This window comes from Clinocottus analis, unplaced genomic scaffold (assembly GCF_023055335.1).
Source record: "Clinocottus analis isolate CAN_PGR_092001 unplaced genomic scaffold, fCliAna1.0.p SCAF_2, whole genome shotgun sequence".
In the NCBI taxonomy this organism is placed as follows: Eukaryota; Metazoa; Chordata; class Actinopteri; order Perciformes; family Cottidae; genus Clinocottus; species Clinocottus analis.
Window position 1 is genome coordinate 23,334,087 of NW_027175931.1, and position 23,007 is coordinate 23,357,093.

At 42.5% G+C, this 23,007-nt stretch overlaps 2 protein-coding genes across 2 annotated transcripts; both read left to right on the forward strand.

Annotated features, from left to right (window-relative positions):
• The first annotated feature begins 1,148 nt into the window (after positions 1-1,148).
• st14a (ST14 transmembrane serine protease matriptase a) lies at positions 1,149-12,679 on the forward strand. Its single transcript, XM_068584701.1, has 19 exons — positions 1,149-1,448; positions 3,737-3,896; positions 4,587-4,717; positions 4,832-4,902; positions 5,493-5,659; positions 5,817-5,852; positions 6,404-6,638; positions 7,392-7,534; positions 7,622-7,725; positions 7,835-7,947; positions 8,033-8,169; positions 8,249-8,353; positions 8,454-8,561; positions 8,658-8,774; positions 9,310-9,432; positions 9,653-9,836; positions 10,690-10,961; positions 11,332-11,468; positions 11,773-12,679. The coding sequence occupies exons 1-19, from the start codon at positions 1,407-1,409 to the stop codon at positions 11,929-11,931; spliced, it is 2,544 nt and encodes an 847-aa protein (XP_068440802.1). The 5' UTR covers positions 1,149-1,406; the 3' UTR covers positions 11,932-12,679.
• Positions 12,680-13,322: 643 nt separating this feature from the next.
• Positions 13,323-23,006, forward strand: dhx34 (DEAH (Asp-Glu-Ala-His) box polypeptide 34). The gene is made up of 16 exons (XM_068585732.1): positions 13,323-14,302; positions 15,029-15,340; positions 15,654-15,908; positions 16,024-16,126; positions 16,354-16,571; positions 16,658-16,832; positions 16,984-17,177; positions 17,280-17,381; positions 17,472-17,735; positions 17,909-18,082; positions 18,169-18,274; positions 19,536-19,642; positions 20,313-20,579; positions 20,752-20,937; positions 22,433-22,577; positions 22,708-23,006. Exons 1-16 carry the CDS (start codon positions 13,610-13,612, stop codon positions 22,848-22,850), a joined length of 3,444 nt encoding a protein of 1,147 aa, XP_068441833.1. The 5' UTR covers positions 13,323-13,609; the 3' UTR covers positions 22,851-23,006.
• The last annotated feature ends 1 nt before the right edge of the window (position 23,007 follows it).

Consider the following 23,007-nt stretch of genomic DNA (forward strand, 5'->3'; position numbering starts at 1 on the left):
CGCCTGTTTCGCGGAGTAATACAAACTCTGAAATCACTAACACCTTAAAACTTCTTGGTCTTTTCTCGCGTGGATGAACTCATGCAGCTGCCAGGACCAACTCAAATTCTTACTTTCCATGGCCAGATATCCAATGATGACGTTCGTAATGTGTGAAAACTAGTTTGTTCTATGAAAAAAAAGGTTATCCATATGCAATAAGGACTGACCTGCAATAAAAAACTGACCTGCTGGCAATTACTAACCGAAACAGTTGCTCCATCGACTATTAACTACTTAAAGGAGTCAACCCAAAAGTGTTTAATAGCAGAACAGACTACAGTGGAGCTGTCATCGTAATTGGGTATAATACACATTACTTGAACAATAAAATACATTTAAAAAATACAGAAATATTAATACGATTCCTTATAGATTAGGGGGGATTTCCATCAAGCTTTTTTCTTAAACAGAAACGTACGGCTCATCATGAGTAACAGAAATGGAGGTGATTCAAGAGTGAGTCATCATATCATTGCACAAACTGTCGTTAAGAAGAAGCGGATACGGTCATCGTCCTGATACTCAACGTGGGCAGGATGAAACCTTCAAGATCGATGGCGTCGTCTCAAAATGCTCACGTCTGTATTATTATGATCTTCAGATAAAAAATCGATTCCTGCGTAATTCGGGCAACTCGCAAAAGTGCCTGTTGCAAGCGACACACAGATGTTGAGCAATTTGAAGAACACGTGTCCCCTCACACATCAGGAATACATATTCATATTTAAGGTACCGATTTGAACAACTTTACATATATTTGTGTAATGTAATCAATTCATGCAGTTGAGTTCAGGCTGGAATAAAATAGTATTAATGTTTCGAAAAGTGACAACAAAGTGTGAACTCCAAGCACTGTCCGCAGTATAACACATCTAATTGCGTGCTTTTATGTATTTCAGCATTTTTCTGTAGTTGTTTCCCGTAAAAAGTTTAACCTGTACCTGTGGCAGGTAAACAGGAAGTCGCGACAGGTGCGGTAGACACGCCCACAGAAACCTGGAGCTCTCGGAAGGAGTTTTTTCTTTTCAGTCTCCATAGTTTCTCTCCGTCGGAGACACTCGATACATCCGTACCCGACAGGCTGTCGTGAGCGACTCGAGAGGAAACTTCATTCAAAGACACCAGAAGACAGATTGCTGTAGATTTGTATTTGTATTTATTTATTTATTTATTTGCGCGGAGCTTGAATTCGTTGGCAGACACAAGACGCATCTCTCGGCCACCACAGGCCTGCAGGTTCACCTCGGAAATCCGCCCGTGGGTTCATCTGGCATACTGCAAGACGTACACAAGAGCAGAGGACGTAGTTGAGGTGTTTAGAGGTCGTTTTGGTTTGAATCTGAGCAGTCCGACTGGGACCCTCGATGGACTACATGGACAGTGGACTGAGATACACCCCGAACTCGGTAAGACACTTGTAGGACTTCAGTCCAGCCTCGAGGTCATCCAACTCAGGCTCTGTTCTACCTTATGAAATAGTGATGGATGCTTTGTGCTTAGTTAGAGTTTGGGTGTTGCCTGAATGACACTCTTCACTATAAAATGGTACAGTGGCGATCATGAGACAGGAAGTGAACCAGTCTGATGCAGAGACTTAAAAGATCCGTCCAAGTTAGTGTGTGACCTTTAGGTAAATTAACCGAGACATGAAGTAGAAAGGTCACTTGTGGACACATAGCAATGTATCCACATTTACATTAACCGTCTCAGCCTCAAGACAACATGTTACCAAGTGAAAAAGAAATCCAGCAGCAACTGTTTTCACAATCGTTTAAACTTTTTGTTCCAATACAAAAATGCTAAAGCCCCAAAATGGCCTTTTTAAGATGTGCAAATATTACACAACCCCCCAAAAGTGTGACAATAATTCAATAAAGGCCTACACACTGTGATAGCTGTTCATAGGATACATATGTCAAGTGTTTTTGTTTCCCTCATTCAAGTAAAAGCAGTAGTTCATCAGAAAATACCAGAAATCCTTTGATAAAATATCATGTCTGTTGTCCCGTGGTATAACTTCCGACCAAACTTCCTTGTAAATGTAAAAGGTTTTTGAGATATCCTGGAAACAAACTGGCTCATTTTCTCTGCATGGTGCCTAATTTCCAAGAAGAAAAAACAGTTTTAAAGCATCTCACCACCTGCGGTTTGAAGTAAGACATCAAAACACAAAGTCCCCGCTGTGGATAAAAGCTTTCTGCAATAGTGATTCTCTCTAGAAGCTCGCTGAGCATCTTTAGTGAAGGTCCTCAGGAAGCAAAGCAGGCAGCCATCAACGCCTGAATTCCTCCAAGTTCCTCTGCCCTGTTGTGACTTGTTCACTTGAGTCCTTCAACTCTGTATACTAACATCCATCCAAGACGACGCCACACACTCTGCATCGCAACGAGGCCGTCAACATGGATGTGTTATGTTAGAAATGCCCTCCAGATTCAAATCAGAGGATCAGTCAGGACACAGTGGGGCAGATCAGAGGAGTAAAGTTGCTGTGCTCAGCGTGTTTTGGTCATTGACAGTGAGGCTGGGTAATAATTAAAAGCATTTTAAATATGTTGGAATTCATTACATGGTTTGTGTTTCGATTTAAACTTCTGTTGTCTCCAAAAATAATAACCAGATTCTTGTTAAAAGTGGACACATTAAGGAAATTTGCCATTTTAAAGAATATATTCTTTTGTGTGATGGATTGTTTTTTAAATGAATGAATCTTCTCGTGTTTTTAAAAATGATTTGTTGCCAGGAAAGCTGTGGCACGTGCTCTCTGTTTCCTAAGTTCAAATCTTTTTTAAATTTATAGCTTGTTATTTTAAAAACACAAAAGAAAACATCTGGGCAGTCAATGTTTGCAGCACGTAACAATATTTGAGTGAACAAACAACACAGAACCATGCATAGCCTTTGAAATGAGAACGACAGATGTGAAACCTGCTGTTTTAAGGCAAACGCTTTCCATCATATGTGCAGTATTATTAATTCAGCTGGACTAGTTTTCACTGCTGACTATCTTCTATGAGCATCGTGTAAGTGTAAAACTTGCAGGCTTTATTAAAGTTTATTAGATGAGCTTTCGTTTGCCTGTAAGGTTTTGCACAGACCTTTGGTTTTCTACTCCAGTGCAGCGAGCGCACACAGACACTTGTTGTTCCCCTCGATAGCATCAAGTGGTTTGTTCCGAGCCGGTTTGACAGGATTTTACTTTGTGAAACCTTTATACTCCCTCCCCCGTCCGTCTCGCCTCTTAAAGGCAACCACGGGGCCGTGACTCATGAAGTTCCCTTCTAATTCATTTACAGCACCAAATACTGAAACAGTCATTTCTGCTTTTGTGAGAAGATATTAAATGAAAATCGGCTCATATTTCTTCCAAAAGTCAAAGAATGTATTTTTGCACATATATCGGAACATAGTTGATCTGGTTAAGGACCTTTTCCTGTAGGTTACCACATGCTTGGGGCATTCCTAAACTACACAACTACTTGCTGTCTTCTGCTGTCACTTATCTTCAGCTGATTTTCCACTCCGGTGGAGTTGAGACTTGTCTCTTTGCAGCTTTATGTAATCAAACGGCTTCCTGCTCCTCTGAAATGGTTGGGATTCATATTTTGAGGTTGGCGTTAAAGCTTCAGTTGTTTGTGTCCATCATTCATTCATTAATCCATCCATACAACTGTCTGTCTGTCTGTCTGTCTTCTAGGACAAGGACTGGGACACCGCTGTCCAATTCCTGCCAGCATCGGATAACAAAAAGCTTGAGAAGAAAAAGGGTCCGGGGAAAGTTGGCGCTGTGATCGGTGTGGTGGTCTTTGCTGCAGTTGTAGCTCTGATGACCGGACTGCTCGTCTGGCATTTCCACTGTAAGAACGTCTTCCTTGATGTTAATTTGATAATATGACACAAAGGCAAACTGCTTATGAAAAAGCACGTCAACTTTAAAGTAACCCTTTCAAAGTTAAAGAGGTAAAGTCATTTTTACCCAGTGTTTAGTTTGGTTAAATTGTACATGTGTACTTTTTATATGCCCTCTGCAGAGCTCTTAGATTTGCCAAATTGCTATTATTGAAGCTATTGAAGAAAATAATAAATAACATGGCCCTTGTGCACATTGTTGAGATTATTTTATTCGGGCCCGAGATCAACAACGTCGGGTCAGCGAAGGTCCTTTTAAACTGCCATGTTTATTACTTATTACTGGATCCTCATTAAGACTTCTTTCATAGCCTCTGCTAACATTGATGTTTTGAAATATGTTATTAAAAAAACAATAGACAAATAATGAAGACTACAAAACGGCCCTCTTTGGTGGAGGTTCAAATAACATACAGTAAGTCTGATTACTGGCAAATGACTGAAACCGAGAAGGAGGGATCAAAGCTACATCAGTTAACAAAAGTACACTGTAGGGATTTAACACTTCACAAAGCAAAATGTTTTGGATACATTAGTGATAGAAGTCGGCAAAGCCTCAGCACTGAGATAAAACCGGCTGAACTCCTGTGCGGTAAGAGTGTGGCTGAGTATCCTCAATTGTCCGTGTGATCCTGCAGTCCGGAAAGATGTGCGACTCAAAAAGATGTACAGCGGCTCCATACGGATCACCAACCAGGTGTTCGAAGATGCCTACGAGAAGTCCAACAGCTCCGAGTTCAAGGCGCTGGCGAAGCAGGTGACTTCACAGGTGAGACAGCTGCTCAGGCCGCCGCGCCGCTGCCCACTCCTCAAACATGAAATTGGGTGTTTTCATACAGAAGTGGTTCATTCTCTGTAGCGATGATGCTTCTGTGTCTTTCAGCTTAAAGCCATCTATTCCAAAAGTCCACACTTGGCTAAATACTATGTTGGTTCTACAGTTCAGGCTTTCAGGTAAGGCTCCTTCATTATTACCTCTTCCAACAGGGTCATGTTTCCTTTCCTGTGTGTCTGTTTTGTGTTGGTTAGCACAATATCTTAAAAAAACCAAAACGGATGTTAGTTGGAGAAAAGCGAGCTCACTGGATGTTTGTTTTTTGGGGGGAGGGAGGTGTGCATGCATGCAGATCCAATAGCACTACCATTTTAAAACACATCTACCGTCTGGTATTAAAAATGCAAGTTCAGAAGATTTTGAAAGTGTTTGTCCTCTGCTTTTGAATGCCAACTTGAAGATTTCCGTCTCCAGAAGTAGATTGGGTTTACTGTTGCCTTCACCTTTTCAGTTGTGTGAGGTTTGAATTGCATTAGTCTGTAACATCCGGAAAGAACACATTTTAATAAAGACCATCTTGACATAGTTGTGGTTGGGAAGAGACATTGTATTGCCTACATCAGACACCAATTTCCGGTATTTGATATAAAACTAATAAGAGCCTCGATATACCAGCACCATACATATATAGAATACATGTAGGAGTAACATGTAGGTTTTTACTTTGCACCACCTCTACACTATTACAATCTTGTCTCGTTGCTCTCAGTGAAGGCAGCGTTATTGCCTACTACCTGTCCGAGTTCAATGTCCCCGCGGGCCAAGAGGCGTCGGTCGACAAAGCCATGTCTACGATGGAAAAGCTCGTGGACAAAGAGCAGCGATCCCTCACCAAAACTAGCAGCCGTCTGGTCTTTGAAGATGTGATATCTTCAGGTAGAGTCAAAGCAACTGAGGCCCAAACTGGCATTGTTTGGGATTCAGTCCATAATCCATCATGCTGTTTAGTTTATGGTTTGTTATAGAATGTCAAGTTATGTCTGTTTCGCTGTCGGCATCCTCATCTAAGTTATTTATGTGTGTCATTTTACAGCACTTGACGACCGACTGTTGAAATCCTCATTCAGCAGTAAGTGCTCATCTCCATCTATTTATTTTTGACAACTCATCCATGTAAGTAGAGAACAGCAAACGTGTCTTCACACATACGTCATGGGGAACCGTGATGCCAGAGCTGAAATCATCTCTCGCTACTTTCTCCAGACAAGATATAGTTCCTTATGTGACGCTTATCTTTCTACCCAGCAAGAATTAGAAATCATGTGATTTTAAAGTAAAATAGTCTGACCGGCATGATAAACATGTAGTTGAGCCAGTTGTAGTTGGGCATGCCATTTGTTCTTTTTAATCTGAAGATATTAGGAGTGTACAAGGTTGAAACTCTTCCCTCGATTTGGCAAAAGCATCTTTAGGACTCATTTAGTTCAAGTACAGTGTTTCATTATATTCATAAAATGTTATGTACTGAAATACAAAGTAGACAGCTGTTGCAGTTGAGCATTCATAGTGGTATCAGAATAAGTTCATATAATGTGCTGTAATTTTGACTTGCTTTGAGATAACTGGGTGAGTTACAAAGTTGAATAGGAACGCCCCTAAAAGTCATTGTTTCTGTCTCAGGATTGTTTAAGTATTCTGAACATACAAAGACCGGACACATGGGGCAGATCCAGTCGCCCGGCTTCCCGAACAGTCCGTATCCCCCCAACACCTTCATCCAGTGGCAGCTGAGAGCGGACCCTGGCCACGTCATCAAGCTCGACTTTGATACGATGAATCTGGAAGAGAACTGCAAGAATGACTTTCTCAAAATCTACGACTCCCTGGTGGCCATCGAGAGCCGAGTTATGGAAGAGTGAGTTTTCCCCTTTGGTCTCTTCTCATCAAAGCTTCAGGCAGATGAAGGCGCGCATGCCTTCTGTACTTCCAGTCATGCAGTGGCACACTGAGCATATTTTGAGAGTAGGATCTAGTATGTAAGGCCCTCTGCTGGTAATAAGATGTGTTTCTGATGTACACGTGTGCTGCACACAAATGTGCACACAATCATTGCCTATGGGTTAAGCCTCCAAATACAGTTGAGTTTAAATATGGGAGCAAATCGAAGAAAGAATTTGAGAATGTTATTGCTCTTTCCAAACCGTAAAAAAATATAACATCCAGTCAGAAAGCCACCAGGAACTCTACGGGCATAACTTTCATGATATAATCATTCGTTTCATTGCACAAGAGAGATAAAATGCCCCAGTGATGTGGTGTATAAGAGCCACAACAAAGACTCCACTCGATACCTTTCTCGAAGGAGCTTTTCATTCATTTTTTTTGCTCATACTAAATCCGTATTAAAGGAATCCGCCTTATACGACTGTATTATGATACAAGTGTGGGTCAAAAGAAATATCACGGTTCAATGAGAATTTGAATTTCTTCACTAGACACCCCTGAAACCCCATTTTGCACACCAATATCTTCCACTAAAAAAATGTTCTGGAATCAGTTCAAGCCAATGATTTATTTATTTGATCATGTAAATGCAATTGAAACCATATTATAAACTAGATATTGTCACACCAGTGAAAATGTATGTTGTGTGTGTTTTCTTCCTCAGGATGTGCGGGTACTACTCGCCTAGTGAGCCATTGACCTTTCTGGCTTCTGGCAATGTCATGCTGGTGACGATGGCCTCAAATAAGGAGAAGAACTACCCTGGTTTCAGGGCAAAAGTCTCTCAAATCCGACGCGGAAGTAAAGGTGGGGATTAATGTACCTCCTTGTTGTCCGCCGCATTATAAATCTTTGATATTTGGACAAATCCTGACACTAACATGTTTTTAATAGGTACGACATGCGGTGGCCAGCTGACGGGCGAAAAGGGCACCTTCACTTCTCCCAACTTCCCAAATTACTATCCTCCTCGAATGTCGTGTCAGTGGTCGATCCAGGTGAGACGACGCGTTACACTCAGCCGCAGGTTTCTGTTCAGTTATGCTCCTCGGAAGGTCACATGTCACCATGCCAGTTAGATTTTACTCGTCTCTGTCAATCACCAAGGTCCCTGCTGGTAAGTCGGTGAAGGTGACGTTCAGAAAGTTCCTCTTGTCTGAGCCGGGGCAGGAGAACAGTAAGGACTGTGGCAAGGACTACGTGGAGGTCAACGGGAAGAAGTGAGTCCATGCTGGTATCTCTTAAAGCCATATAGGAATTACATAACAAAGCAGGGGTCTCACTACTTGTGCACGTCATCCTCAGATTGTGCGGAGAGCAGCCTGATGGATCGGTGACGGAAACCAGCAACAGCAACAAGATGAGCGTGGTGTTTTTCTCTGATGCCTCCTATGTGGACCGAGGCTTTAACGCGTCGTATGAGGCCATCGACGTCAAAGACCGTGAGTGACTCCTCGATCATGGGGACTTCTTGACACTCAGCAAGGGTAACTCACTTTCACCTTGTCATGTCATCCACAGCTTGTCCAAGTCAGTTCCAGTGCAGAAATCAGCGCTGCATTAAAATGGCGCTCAAGTGTGACGGCTGGAATGACTGCGGAGACATGAGTGATGAATTAAACTGCAGTGAGTACACAGATTATACTCGCAAAGAGTGGTCAACATCCATAGTGTAATTACTCTCTGCATCGTTGGCACACAAAGTGAGTTCTGTGTTTTCTTCCAGAGTGCAGTTCAAAGCACATCAGCTGTAAGAATGGCTTGTGCAAGCCCATGTTCTGGAAATGTGACGGCGTAGATGACTGTGGAGACCTCACAGATGAGCAGAACTGTGGTAAGGCCGGTTTGCACTCATGGAGGGAGAATCTTACCTGAGTTTTGACACAGGTCAGTTTTCTCATGCCTGTTTCTTACTTTTTTTTCATCTAAGGTGGATGCAAAACCGGACAAATAACATGCAGGAATAAAAAATGTGTGTCCGAGAAGAATCACTGTGACGGGACGGACAACTGTGGGGACGGGTCCGATGAGCTGGACTGTGGAAGAAGTAAGACTTCTTTTCTGAAATGCCAAAAAGTCACTGAATCTAGTGTTTAAAAAAATAATAATAATCTAACATCTTTTCTTACTGGAGCAAAACGCTTCCACCAGATTCCTCTGCAGACTGATTGATTGAGCTATTTAGTGGAGTCCTACTTTATTGCAGCAGCAGTCGGCCCTATACTCAAAAACACTGGACAAAGTGGAGCGTTTAGCTGCAAAAGAGCCACATATATCCCTCCAGGAGGCGGTGGAGACTAAAGCAGAGCTAAAATAACATTCATCAGGTCGACACAAACATAACTCCAAATGAATCCTAACGTTGTTTAATGTCAGCTGTTTGTGGCAACTGTTTGAGACAGCGTAAGACCTCATCTCCTTCAAAAAGAAAATATCCAGTTTTCAACATGTGTAAAAAATACATTTTAGGGAACACATAATTGATGATGCTGACATTTGTTTACCCCCTCAACATTTAAGGAATTTATACAGCGCCTGTTTTATAGTTTTAATTTGACTGTTCTTTCCTCCCCTCTCTGTAGGCGTTGGTGTGAGCTGCAGTGATGTCACTTATAAATGTAAAGACAATAAATGCATAAGTAAAGTAAACCCAGAATGTGACGGGACGCAGGACTGCGAGGATGGATCTGACGAGCAGAATTGCGGTATGTTTAGAGCATCTGATAAATATCTGCTGAATCAAAATTGAACGGTCACCAGACACTTTCAGCGGGTGCACGTACTTCGCCTCAGATATTAAAACCCAGTTACTGTCGCCATCTGTGTTGTTGAGCTTGCACGACAAAACAGATGTGAGCTTTAGGCAACAAGCTGCAACAAGCTGCAACAAGCCAGCCCTGTGACTGGTTCATGTTTACATTGCAGACTGCGGGAGGAGCATGTTCAAGACGTCGCGTATCGTGGGCGGTGAGGATACAGAAGCAGGGGAGTTTCCCTGGCAGGTCAGCCTCCACGTCAAAGGTTTCGGTCACGTGTGTGGAGCGTCCCTCATCAGTCCAAACTGGCTGGTCACCGCTGCCCACTGCGTGCAAGATGACGGCCGGACAAGGTAGCATCTTGCTTTGTGTTTTATCCTCTCACTGGCAACAATAAATGTTTGGGTTTTTTTGCGATATCGCATTGCGTGTCAAACTGGAGCTCACAGCTCTATCATAATAAGGGAGAGGAGATCTTTCGGCAGCTTAAGCACTTCTGCACGTCAACTTTCATTTTTGTAGATATTTATCAGACGCTCTAAACTGGAAAAGAGTGCAGTGATATTAAAGTGTTCTATCAATGTATTTCTATGCTGGACACATTGTGTTAGAGCCATATTGAGACAAATTAAAGTTGTCTCAACAATTGTGCTTAATTTATGTATAAACATTGTATTCTTATTCGAGAGCTTGAATAGTCTTTACAGTTAAATATGATGTTCACACAAAAAACAACCTCTAGAGCTTCTGAAAAACATTTTTACTTTGAATATGCTGTGAACAATTTGTCACATGCAAAGTGAAACCATAGACTATGAGCAGCACAATGCTCAAATGTGTGTGTGAATTATTTATCATGTGCAAAACGTTTGCAGGCTCTCGGTGCACGCTTTAGACCCCAGGAAGCTAAAGCTGTCAAAAATAACATCTTGATATTTTTAGGTCTTTGTAAAGAACGCAATCTAATGTAGGTTGATATTTATGCATTTTCACTAAAGGACACTGGGATATTTATATCGGATCAATGATTGTTCAACTCTTTATTGATATAAAACTACTTTGCAGGTAGTCTGAGTCATGCTCAATGTAACTGTGATAGATCTGAAAAGCCTAAATCAGGTTTTTCGTACGTGTTTTCTCATGTGACGCTTCTTATCGTGGATTGAGAATTCACTTAGCAATTTCTTTTTTGGTGTTCGTCTTCAGGTACTCCCATCCCAGCACTTGGGAAGCTTACAGTGGCCTTCACACCCAAAAGGTTGTTGGAAGTGCCGTGGAGAAGAGAAACCTAAAGCAGATCATACCCCACCCAAACTACAACGAACGTACCTATGACAATGACATCGCCCTGATGGAGCTGGACAGGCCTGTCACATACTCGGATTACATCAGGCCCATCTGCATGCCGGCTCCCCAACATGATTTTCCAACGAGTAGCACTGTGTGGATCACCGGGTGGGGCGCCACTCGAGAAAATGGTAAGTTCTCACCAAAAATTAAACCCTGTACTTCTAGTAGTGATGATATGAAATATGTGAATAAATGTGAAGACCAAAACCGAAGCTAAGCTAACTATCCGGTGAGTGAAAGAATATTGAAATGAAATTACACTTTTTGATTTTGTTTGGTGATGCTCTGTTATATACTGGATATTCATAAAATATATAAATTGTAGCTCTATTTGCTTACAGATAGATGTCATGTAGGTGTTAATACACACCATACATCTTTTTTATATCTATTTTAACTTTCCTCTGATGAAGGCCTGCCAATACTTCAGGTTACAGCCCCAACCTGTTGACATTTAGATCGCAACATAACTGTCCTTCTGTTGTTTTTGTGATTCAGGATTTGCTGCAAAAGTGCTCCAAAAAGCCCAGGTCCGAATCATCAACCCCACGGTGTGCAACGATTTAATGGACGGGCAGATCACATCTCGGATGATGTGTGCCGGAGTGCTGACTGGGGGAGTCGATGCTTGCCAGGTAATAAAAGGCCCTTGAACCTTATGCTCTGCTTTCTTCCTCATCGTTTCAGCTTTCTCCCAGGATGTTTGACAAAATAAGGCTAGAAATGTAACTGCTGTCAATACTGTGGTGAATAAAGAGTGTTAGGCTTGTTCAGTTCCTTGAATGAATAACACGGGCATGGGAAAAACAATTCTGACTTCAAAATTTCCGAAGAAGGAGGTGTAGGAGGGAAAGGCAAAGAAAGAAGCAGAGAGACAGGAGAGAAATGTCCCCACACTGCCCTCATGTAGTAACTCTCACATGTTTTTGTCTCTGTCAGGGTGACTCCGGCGGCCCTCTGTCCAGTCCGTCCGGCAGTCGCATGTTCCTGGCAGGAGTGGTCAGCTGGGGCGATGGCTGCGCCCGCAGAAACAAACCTGGCATCTACACGAAGGTCACCAAATTCCGTGGGTGGATAAAAGAAAAGACTGGAGTGTAGACCACTGCAAAACGGTCCAACCAAGTCCTACTGACATGAACTGATGACAAACCAAAGTACGGATTGTTGCTTCAGCACTCTGACTTTCCAGCGGATGTAGTCGCAGCGGCAGTGGAAAATGCACCGTTTGCTTGAAAAGCAAGTGAAACACATTTTGTGACTGTGATTTTATGAGGGTGGGGTTGCTGAAATGTTTTAAAATGTAAATAAAGGTTTTATTTTTGTGTGGTTTCATTTGTTTTTTTGTCATTGTTTTTTACACTTGTTTTGATGCAGAATAATGTTATGTGCTGTACATTAAATAGATTTTAGGCGTGATTGTTACACAAATGAATTGTGCATCTCTGCTGTCTTGTGTTTTATCAGATATATAAGTTCATATGTTTTCCTTGTTGTGTTTGTTCTGAATTTTGTAAATTAAAAAGCAAAATGACCGCAAGCTCGCTCCACCTTACCTCCTATGGCTTGGTATGTTACTCATTAGGGATTTTTCATCCAGCAGAAATCCCTTAAGAGTTAGTGATGTGATTGTTCTCTTTGGAAAGCATTGTTCTGATCATCATGGATGGCATTTTGTATTAGCCATGAATTGCTTCTTTATCAACGTAAAATACATCACCATGAACAAGTAGGTTTTATTTGAAGCTTTCAGGTCTAATATTATATTTCATCCAGCACAATATTGGATTTCCAGTTCAATTATTCTTGAATCTGTGTAAATTTGGTTTTACAGCAGAAGTTTTTCAATAAAAAAGTTATAATATATAACCAATATAGCCAATTCTTCGCATTTGTGTTCATGAGAAATGCTGAAATTTTTTTGGGGGGGTGGGGGGGAATTTTTGTTATGACTTCACTTAACATCCAACATACTTGCATACTGCCTTATATATATACTGTTTTTTCTTATTTGAATTGAATGGTTCACTCTGCAATATGTTTATTACAACTCATGTGTTTTTAGACCGTGTGTGTCTACTTCAGCAGGATGTTTTTTCAGAACAACGATCATTTATGATGCTGTACTTATGGTTATTACCATCATAGTGACATGTAGCATCACTATTGTTTTTTAATGCAGTTGTATGTATTAGTAGTATTTATCAGAAAGAAGTGCTAAATGCAAATTAGATTTTGTGTTTGTATTTTGCATTTCATACATGTCTCCATTGTCCTCTGTTGAGTCCAATGTTCGATTTTTAATTAATCCAAAAGGATAGGATTATACTAAATGTGTTACTGATAACAAAATAACAATGTTACTGATAACAAAACAGTACAATATCATTTGTATTCAGGTTTGACTCAACTCCGGAACAAAGAACAATTGAATCTCACCTTCACCGGAAGATATTTATTAACGGACCAGAAACGGTCCCACCGTATTATTGTTCCCCTGGTTTTTGCAGCAGTTTCTATCATGATTTGTGCTCTCCAGTTTTTCGTTTTAACATTTTATTAGCCAATAATCTGTAATGTAGAAGTTTAAAACAATGTTGAGGACTCGCGCTTTGTCTGCCTCGGACACCCGGATTCAAAACATTCAAAACGGTTTGACATGGATGTAGTTTATTGGTTATCTAATGTAGAGGGACAGTGAGCCGTAGACATGTCGATTTAATTTACTAGTTGTGAATAAACTCCACGGTAAAGGCGAGTAACGTATTTTACACCAAACATGGACTCCGACCGAAGCAGGGACAGCCGCAGTTGGGACTGGGACAGCCCGCACTGCCGAGCCCAGATGGACGACATCTTTTTCCGCCGAAATGACTACATCCAGGCGGGACGCGCGGAGCACAAAGAGTTCTGGTCTTTTTTTGACCGCTTCCAGCGGTTTAAAACCAAGAAGGACATGTCTGGGTCGGGTGCAAAGGGGGGCAGAGAAGACGGGGAGAGGACTGGCACGGGAAAGGTGGACCTCGGCCTTCCGAAAGACTATGACGCTCGGTACCGCATCAACGTGTCCGTGTGCACCAAGGATGTCGAGGAGCGCCTCGGCACGTCGGAGCCGAGAGGCAGGCAGAGATCCTCGGGTCCGGGCAGTCGGGAAATATCCGACTGCCGCCTGGCTCTCCTGCATTTCCTGGACTTCAGTCAGAGACAGAGTTTTGGAAAGCTGGCCAAGCTTCGTCGGGAGCAGAAGAACCTGCCCATCTTCCAGTACCGGGACCGGATCGTGGAGCTGGTGCGCCGCCACCCTGTGGTGGTGGTGGCAGGGGACACGGGCTGCGGGAAGTCCACACAAGTCCCTCAGTATCTTCTCTCGGCTGGCTTCAGCCACATCGCCTGCACTCAGCCCCGACGGATCGCCTGTATATCCCTCGCGAAGAGGGTCAGCTTTGAGAGTCTCAATCAGTACGGCTCCAAGGTTTGTCATGGGCCCTTGCTGACTGCAGACTTACCAAGCACATTTTAAACAACACGTTGTTTTCTTTACTAGGAACATTCATCCAACACATAGGGCATCAAAGGCAAAAGGCAGATTTTGTTTTTCTCAGTGGTAAAAAGTAACTAAGTACGTTTACTCAAGCGGTGTACTTAAGTACTAATTTTAAGTACTTATATTTTACTTTAAATTCAAAATTCCACTTCACTGTAACTCTTTACCTGTACATTGTGTTACTTTGGAGATTCAGATCAATAATATAAACGAGAATCAACAATATATTACGTATTATTATAAATTTAAGAAGACTATTGATCCCGAAGAATTCACTATTTACGCAGCAGTATATTAAGCAGTTAAAATGAGCTCCATATTTACCAGCTGTAACATTAATGCATCACCAATTATAATCCAATGATATGATATATATGATTCTGACATGGGCCACTCCGAGTACTGAGTATTGAGAGTACCTTACAACATCCTTATAGACCGAGAGAAATTAGAAGATATCACCTTGGCTCCATAATGTGTGGAAGGCTACAACCAGCAAGTTAAATAGTGAACATACGTATGAAGTAATACAACAATAGTTATTTAGTGTTTTAGTCCATTACAGTCTCCTGGTTTGTTTGCAGCTCCGACTCGATCATAAACGCATGAAACACATATCAGAATAAGCTCACAAAATGCAGTTGTGTTTTACAGGTGGGGTACCAGATCCGCTTTGAAACCACCAAGACCCCATCCACCAAACTGCTGTTCCTGACTGAGGGGCTGCTGCTCCGACAGATCCAGCAGGACAAGACGTTGTCGCAGTACCAGGTGTTGATCGTGGATGAGGTCCATGAGAGGCACCTTCACTGTGACTTCCTTCTTGGGGTCCTGCGCTCCCTGCTGACTGACAACCCAGACCTGCGTCTCATCCTCATGTCGGCCACCATCAACATCAAACTTTTCTCTGACTATTTCAGAAGTGCTCCCGTGCTTCAGGTACCAGGTCGGCTGTTTCCTATACAGGTAAGCAGAGGAAACTGTTGTTCACAGGTGCAAATATAAATCTCACTTGAAGAAATTAGTTTTCTGGGCCTTAATGCAGGCATGATGAAAGACCAATGCACTAAGTAATGGACACTGGTTAAAAATATTCAGTACGTTAGTTTGACATATTCTTGGTAGTGGTTTGTCTCTAATTACACATTTTAAATTGCTGCCTGAAATACACATTTTAAGTATTACATTTGGGAATGTTGTCCTTAAAATTAACATTTCAGTGTTTTCAGGGTTTGAGAATGTTGGATAATATTTATTTTAAATTCCATGTTTCCTAAAGGTGATATACCAGCCCATTCCAAATGAGGAGCAGGCATCGCGCTCAGAGAAACTGGATCCCAGACCCTACCTGCGCATCCTGCAGGGCATCGATCAGCGCTACCCTCCAGAGGAGCGTGGCGACCTGCTGCTCTTCCTCAGCGGTGTGGCGGAGATCTCCACCATCCAGGAAGCGTGTCAGGTTTATGCTACGCACACGCGACGCTGGATCGTCTTGCCGCTGCACAGCACACTTTCTCTGGCCCAGCAGGATAAGGTACAGGCAGCTTTGTTTGGAGTGGACATGCAATGTTTACATCTGATATGTTGCTGTTTATAGATATGGATATAGTCTACCAGCTCTAATTTTCTGTCGTCATGTTATTCTTCAGGTGTTTGACATTTCTCCTCCGGCAGTGAGAAAGTGCATCATCTCTACCAATATTGCTGAGACTTCAGTTACAATAGATGGAGTACGCTTTGTTGTAGACTCAGGTATGGCATGAGTCGTACACTCATATTTTGTTTATTAGCTAGAACTCACCAATGTGTGTGCAGACAATATTTGTCCTAAAATATCCCAAAGTTTCAAAAGATACCAATTATGTCATGCTGAATGTTTGCGGGGGAAGATGGTTTCTAATGGAAAAGAAGGGGAAAAACAATACATGGCCCAGAAGTAGAATAAAACAAATGGATTGTTTTCATTCATTCTTTGACAGGGAAGGTCAAGGAGATGAGTTTTGATCCTAAGGCCAAAATGCAACGTCTGCAGGAGTTCTGGATCAGCCGAGCCAGCTCTGAGCAGAGGAAAGGTCGAGCTGGTCGCACCGGTCCAGGAGTGTGTTACCGCCTGTACGCCGAGTCCGATTACGATGCCTTCGCACCTTATCCGGTGCCTGAAATCCACAGAGTGGCGCTAGACTCTCTTATTCTTCAGGTGACACAGCATGGATTTTCTTGTTTTTCATTCTTCAATTTCCAAAGTTACACGATAGCTTCATTTATGCTGTCTTGTTTATGCAGATGAAGAGCATGTGTCTTGGAGATCCGCTTTCTTTTGTCTTCATCGATCCACCTCCAGCTGCTAGTATCCAGACTGCAATTACTTATCTGAAAGAGCAGGGAGCGCTGGACAGTCGCGCTGAACTGACCTCTATTGGTAGTTTGCTGGCCCAGCTGCCTGTAGATGTGGTCGTAGGTAAGATTTCCTTCACCAATCGAATAAATTCAGGCTTGATGTCTCTTGAAGTTAATTTACAAAATAAATATTTCCATGATGTACTGGAGTTCAAAAGTACTACACATACTGTAGCAGCTAGATTCAGGTAAGTGTGTTTGTGTTTATTCAGGGAAGATGCTGGTGCTGGGCTCTTTGTTTAAACTGGTGGATCCCGTCATGACAGTAGCAGCAGCACTCAGTGTTCAGTCACCTTTCCTGCGCAGCGCACAGCACAACCCGGACTGTGCCACTGCATGCCAGCCCCTGCACAGCAACCACGGAGACCCCTTTACCCTGCTCAACACCTTCAATGCCTGGGTGGAGGTCAGTATTGGAAACGTTGTTTAGCGTTGGCTATTTGGGGAACAGAATGGTCCGATTTGATATGAGATGGTCTTCATTGTACTCAAAACTGTTAATCAACAGGTGAAGGGAGAGAGAGGTGGCGGCTCCAGGAAGTGGTGCAGGAGGAGAGGCCTGGAGGAGCAGCGTCTCTATGAGATGGTCAACCTACGCAGACAGTTTAAGGTAGACCCCTGACACAATAGTTCACAAATTTTAAAGTTTCTGATACGTGAACACTATTTTAAGATATGAGCTTCCCTCTCTGGTTGGAAGGACTTGCTGAAGAGCCACGGCCTGCTGGAATCGGAGAGCAGCACTCCCTCTGGTGGTGACCGCGTGCAACGTCGGCAGAGGCTAACAGAGAGGAGGAAGCTGCATCAGCTAAAAAGAGATCATGAGGAGCAGGAGACTGGCAAACGTAAAGTCCTGAGAATGGATGAGGGCCAGGATGGAGAGTTCTCCTCAGGATCAGATGCAGAGGGAGCCGGCAAAGGCCAGAAGGACAAGGGGGGATCAGGACAGAACTTGGACATACAGGTAACATAGAACTAACGTTTAAAACTCAACGTTAATCTCTTTCCACGTCATTTCTTTGCGCTCTTTTGTGGGACACTTGTGATTTGCTGAGTAGAACTAAATCTAAATGTAATTGATCCGCCACAGTCACACTGATCAGGGGTCTCTCTGTGGGGCCATTTGGCCTGCAACAGGATGTGAAGTTCAAGTTGCGTCACAACGTGTCAGAGCTGCAGGAGGCGGCCAACGTCAGTCAGGACATGTCCTCCCGCCAGCAGGCTTTGCTCAAGCTGCTGCTTTGCCGCGGCCTCTACCCCCAGCTGGCACTGCCCGATGAACACAACTCCACCCGCAAGGACTCCGACCAGGTCAGGCCTCCCGCTGCACCCACACCAGCTTCTAAGTTTAGGTGATACAAATTTATGATCCACTTTGACTTTTTACCAATGTTTAGGTGTTTCACACAAGGAATAAGCAGGGAGTGGTGATCCACCCGACCAGTGTGTTTGCCAGCGACCCGGAGGTGTTGCAAGTGCCTGAGGGCGACACCAGCGAAATTGGTAAAGCTCTCTAACAACGTGTGTGAAAAGTACTGCATGTCGATTTTTAGGTATACTCAAAACTCATAACTCTACTGTGGAAGCTAACACTTAAAAAAGGTAACACTGTCAAGATAACGTGAAAAAAGCATAACTTTAAGGTAAAAGCAAGGTTAGGTTAGATAAGGTAAAAGACAATAAACACCAATAAAGCAGACTGAACAGAATAAGAATGGCACGTGTAACGCGTACAAAGTCATGCTTTGTATATGTTTACTGTTCATTAGAACAAAACATACCTTTAAATTGCAATGGAAGATAAACCCTATATATGGAATCCAACTTTAAGAGATATTTAAACTCACAAACAGTTCACACTTTGTATCTGAATATTTTTTTTTTTTTACCACTGTCTGAATTATTAATTAGCTGCTAACCAAAACTGTTTCTTTTTGGAAGTTACTTTTCATTCCAGCGTAGGTTGTTTGTGATGTTTCTTTGAAATTGAAGCCCATTTCTTCCAAAATATTTATTCTTCATGTTTCAAAAACAGTATTGTGGTGGAATTATTTGTGTCTCCTATTTATAAGCTTTGGATGAGATGTTTAAAAAAAAATAATGAGATCCAACAACGACCTTTAAGCTCCTGAATATGTATTCCTGCGCAGGAAGGAACAAATCTGCAGGACAATAAACGTCCAGCAGAAAAGTACAAATGCACATTGTTCTTGGGCTCAGTCATGCCCTGAGAGACGAGCTGGGTAGCACACAAACATACACAGATGGGAAGTGTGTAAGGGCGGAGGGAGAGGTGAATTCACTGTATTGTGGCCGTTGCGGAGAGAACGCTGTCTTATCATTAGGGAGGCTACAAGTTTCTGGGCTCCAGCGGCAGATTAACAAGCCGAAGGCCACAGGAGACGACAAGATAGCGGGCCTGATAGGGAGCGGTAAGAAAAAAAGATTTCACAAAAAGTCTGACGATAGTGAGTGTAACAAAATGGAGCAGATGAGGACAAGGACAAATCTGAAGGCAACATTTTTTCATTACAGCCTTTCCTGCTCGCTGTGCACTTGAAGAACAGCTGTGGTCTTGTGTTTGCAGTTAAACAAATTGTACTGGAAGTAACGCACTCCACATTTCTCTGTGTAACATCTATTCCTTGTTCTCCTGATCCACTGATGGAGTATTTTCGTTTTGCCCTCACGTGTCTCTTCCTTTCACTCTTCTTATTGTGCACGTCTCTCATCGTGTCTCTTTGTCTTTGTTTCCTGTCTGCAGGGCCTGATAGGCGGGACAGCAGCAGACACCAGCTGCTGGCCTTCGTCACTCTGTTGGAGACCAACAAGCCATATTTGTCCAACTGCGTTCGGGTTCCAGCCCTACAAGTTAGTACCGGATGGGGGATGTACCTGTTCCTGCCACAAATTGCAAAAAATAAATATTTTAATCGTATTGTTAACCTTGATAAAGTTCAGTGTTATGTTGATGGTTTTCATCCAGTCTGGTCGGTTGGTGTGATTACTGAGTAGGACAAAGAGTCAAATAATGTCCTCCACAATCATTTCACTGGTTCCAGTATTGCAACATTATTAATACATCTGCACCAAGTAACACTGTTTTAATGAACAAATGTTATACTTTTTGTACTGGTGTTGATGGCAAACTTTGTTTCAGAAATCTCTGTGACCATGGTGAAATAATTATAATTCCTATTTGGACATTTCTTTTCCATGTTACGGGCATATTACAAAGATGGACGGAAAATGCAAACAAGCTGTTTATTGAACAGCATTGAGAGAAAAAGAAAATAGCTTGAAACAAAGATGCTCCGCTGGATTCGAACATGTTTGCAACCTGTAGTAGAACACCTGATTTTTGTATTATTGATTACTGACATAGTCACACATGTCTATATTATGTGAAAATCATAGTGTGTAAACAGACCATTATTATTTTGGGTAACGTATCTGTGTTTCTATCATGATCTCCTCTATATTCCCAGTGCTGGTCCGTTCATGCATCATACAGTCGTATTCATCTCTGCGTGCTCATTAGGCTCTGCTGCTGGTAGCAAACTCCGTGGACAGCAACGCCGACTGTACGCGCCTGGTGGTGGACGGCTGGCTGGAGCTGGAGCTGAGGGAGCCCGAGGAGGCCCTGAAGGTGCTGTCCACAGCTCTTAAACTCCGGGGTGAGTGGGAGCGCCTCCTGTTGGCCCAGCTGGCACAGAGCACAATGGAGGGACCTGCAGTCGAGGGCGTGTCCCGCAGAGTCATGGAGAAGCTGAGCGAGGGCCTGGTCCGTTTCCTGCTCTACACTGAGGTAGTGACGCAGCGCTGACCTGGTGGTTGCAGTAGGATGCAGGCCTGAATAGTAGATCATACACAAGTTCTTGTTTGTATGCCTCAATGTAGTTAATTTCTACAGTGACTCACATTTTACATTCACGTTTAATATACTCTTCTAGCGATATTCTCCTTCCCTTTCTTTCCAGATAACTTACAGCCTACGGCGACTCACAGCTTTTCAGACCCAGAACCTGTACATCGGCCCCCAGTCTGACCCGTCTCGCACGCAAGCTGCAGACGTAAACCCGCTGTTTCCAGGAGTCGAGGCCAAGCCGGACCCCATTAAAGGAGGCCTGCGGGTCACCAGCTTCTTCAACTACAACTGTCTGGTTGTAAGTTTGTCTCAAACAAAGGCAGTTATAAGCTGCCAGGAATATTGTCCCATGTCTGGATATGATATTCCAATTATGTTTGTTTTCGGGGGGAAATTGTGAAATGTTAGAGGTCGGTGTTTAAGAGGCTTTGCCTGGACATCACTTATGTTCCAGCTTGGAGCTCCACAAAACCTCCAAAGCTGAACCGAACTGACCTAGCAGGTTGAACACATCAGCTTCCATGTGCAAAGTATTGTGCTAATGTATGAATGTAAATTAGGGTCACATGTCGACAAAACTTTACTAAATAAATTCAGGTTACTATTAAATAAAACATAGGCGTTTAAGTCCCAAACAAACTATCAACCACTAACAAAATAGTTGCTAGCTAGTCAGCTCTTCCCTGAAGTAGTAAACCGTTTTTCAATTTGGGAATCTCAGCCTTCCTTGTTAATTGCATTTAATGAATGAATGAAAATGAATGAATGAATGAAAAGTACTTTATTAATCTCCAAGGAGAAATTTTTTGTCGTACTAGCAGCATCCCAATGCCATAAACTAAAACTAAGTTAAACACACAGATGATAAAATAAAATAAATAATAACAGGAACAGCGGGTAACAGATGTATGCATAAGTAAGAAATAAGTATAAACATACATATACACATACATGCAAGCAAGCGGAATGGATACATATATATATATATATACATACACCCGCACACATATACATACACACATACATACATATCTACATATGCACATATACACACATACATACATATACACATACATATACATATATACAAACATATACATATACATATATACATACATACACATACCTACACATACACACCCACCCGTGGCCCACGCACATACATGTACACATATATACATACATATCTATATACATACACACGCATACACACATACATACACACATACATACATACACATACATACATATGCATGCATGCATGCATGCATACATACATACATACATACATACACACATGTACACATACATATACACATACACATGTGCAAAACATACACAACAAGCAAAACACAGCAGTGTATTCGGAGGATAAATTAGTGTATTCAGTGTATTCAGTGTATTCAGAGGTTTGATTTAAATTAAATGTAAACTGAAATGTACAAAAAGTGCAAAATGCAAAATATATGTATGCAGCATACATAACATATATACATCAGTATATCTATATACATGTACAGTGTACAGTGTGACTTAGTCCACGGATCTGGACTCAAGGGATTTATTGTGTAGCCTTATGGCCGAGGGTAGGAATGCCTTCCTGTAGCGGTCCTTGTGGCAGCGGAGCGTGATGAGTCTTTTTGAAAAAGTGCTCCGCTGACCCTGCAGGAGCTGGTGGAGAGGGTGGTCCGAGTTGTCTAATATGGACAATAGTTTAACTCGAAACAAACTTATCTCCACATCTAACACATGTTTCTCTTTGGTCTTTGTGTGTTTTGCTTTATAATTTGAAGGACTCAAAGGATCTCTACAGTGAGTGTTTACGCACTTTCTGGAGCTGTCCTAACTGTGACCTCTACATGCCGCTGACTCCTCTGGAGCGCATGCAGCACGAGGCCTCCTGCAGGCCAGCAGGGGAACAGCAGCAGCCGGAGGAAGGTCAGCAAGTTCTCATGTTCATGTTCATTTTGAGAAATCGGTTGGTGTTCGCTCAATCGATCACACGCACCAGCTGATCGACACTTAAGATATGAATAGTTTGTGGCTGATGGCGGGTTTGTGTTTTCAGAGGCAGAAGGTGTAAAGGCAGTCTCCTCCTCAGTGTCCAGCCTGACCAGAGTTTATCACTGTGACGTCTGTGATGAAGACCTGACCCTCACCTCTACTGAGATCCTCAAACACAAAAGGCAGCACATGTATTCGACAAAGTAACAGACTTCAGCATCTGAAGAGCAACAGCTACTCAGAGCTTGTGTCTGTTCTGTCGAGGATAGATTTGAGTTCATAGACTGAGGTCGTTATTACATTTGTGTCACTGTTTCTTCCCATTTGTAATTGATGAATATTATTAAAGTGCTATTACTTTTCT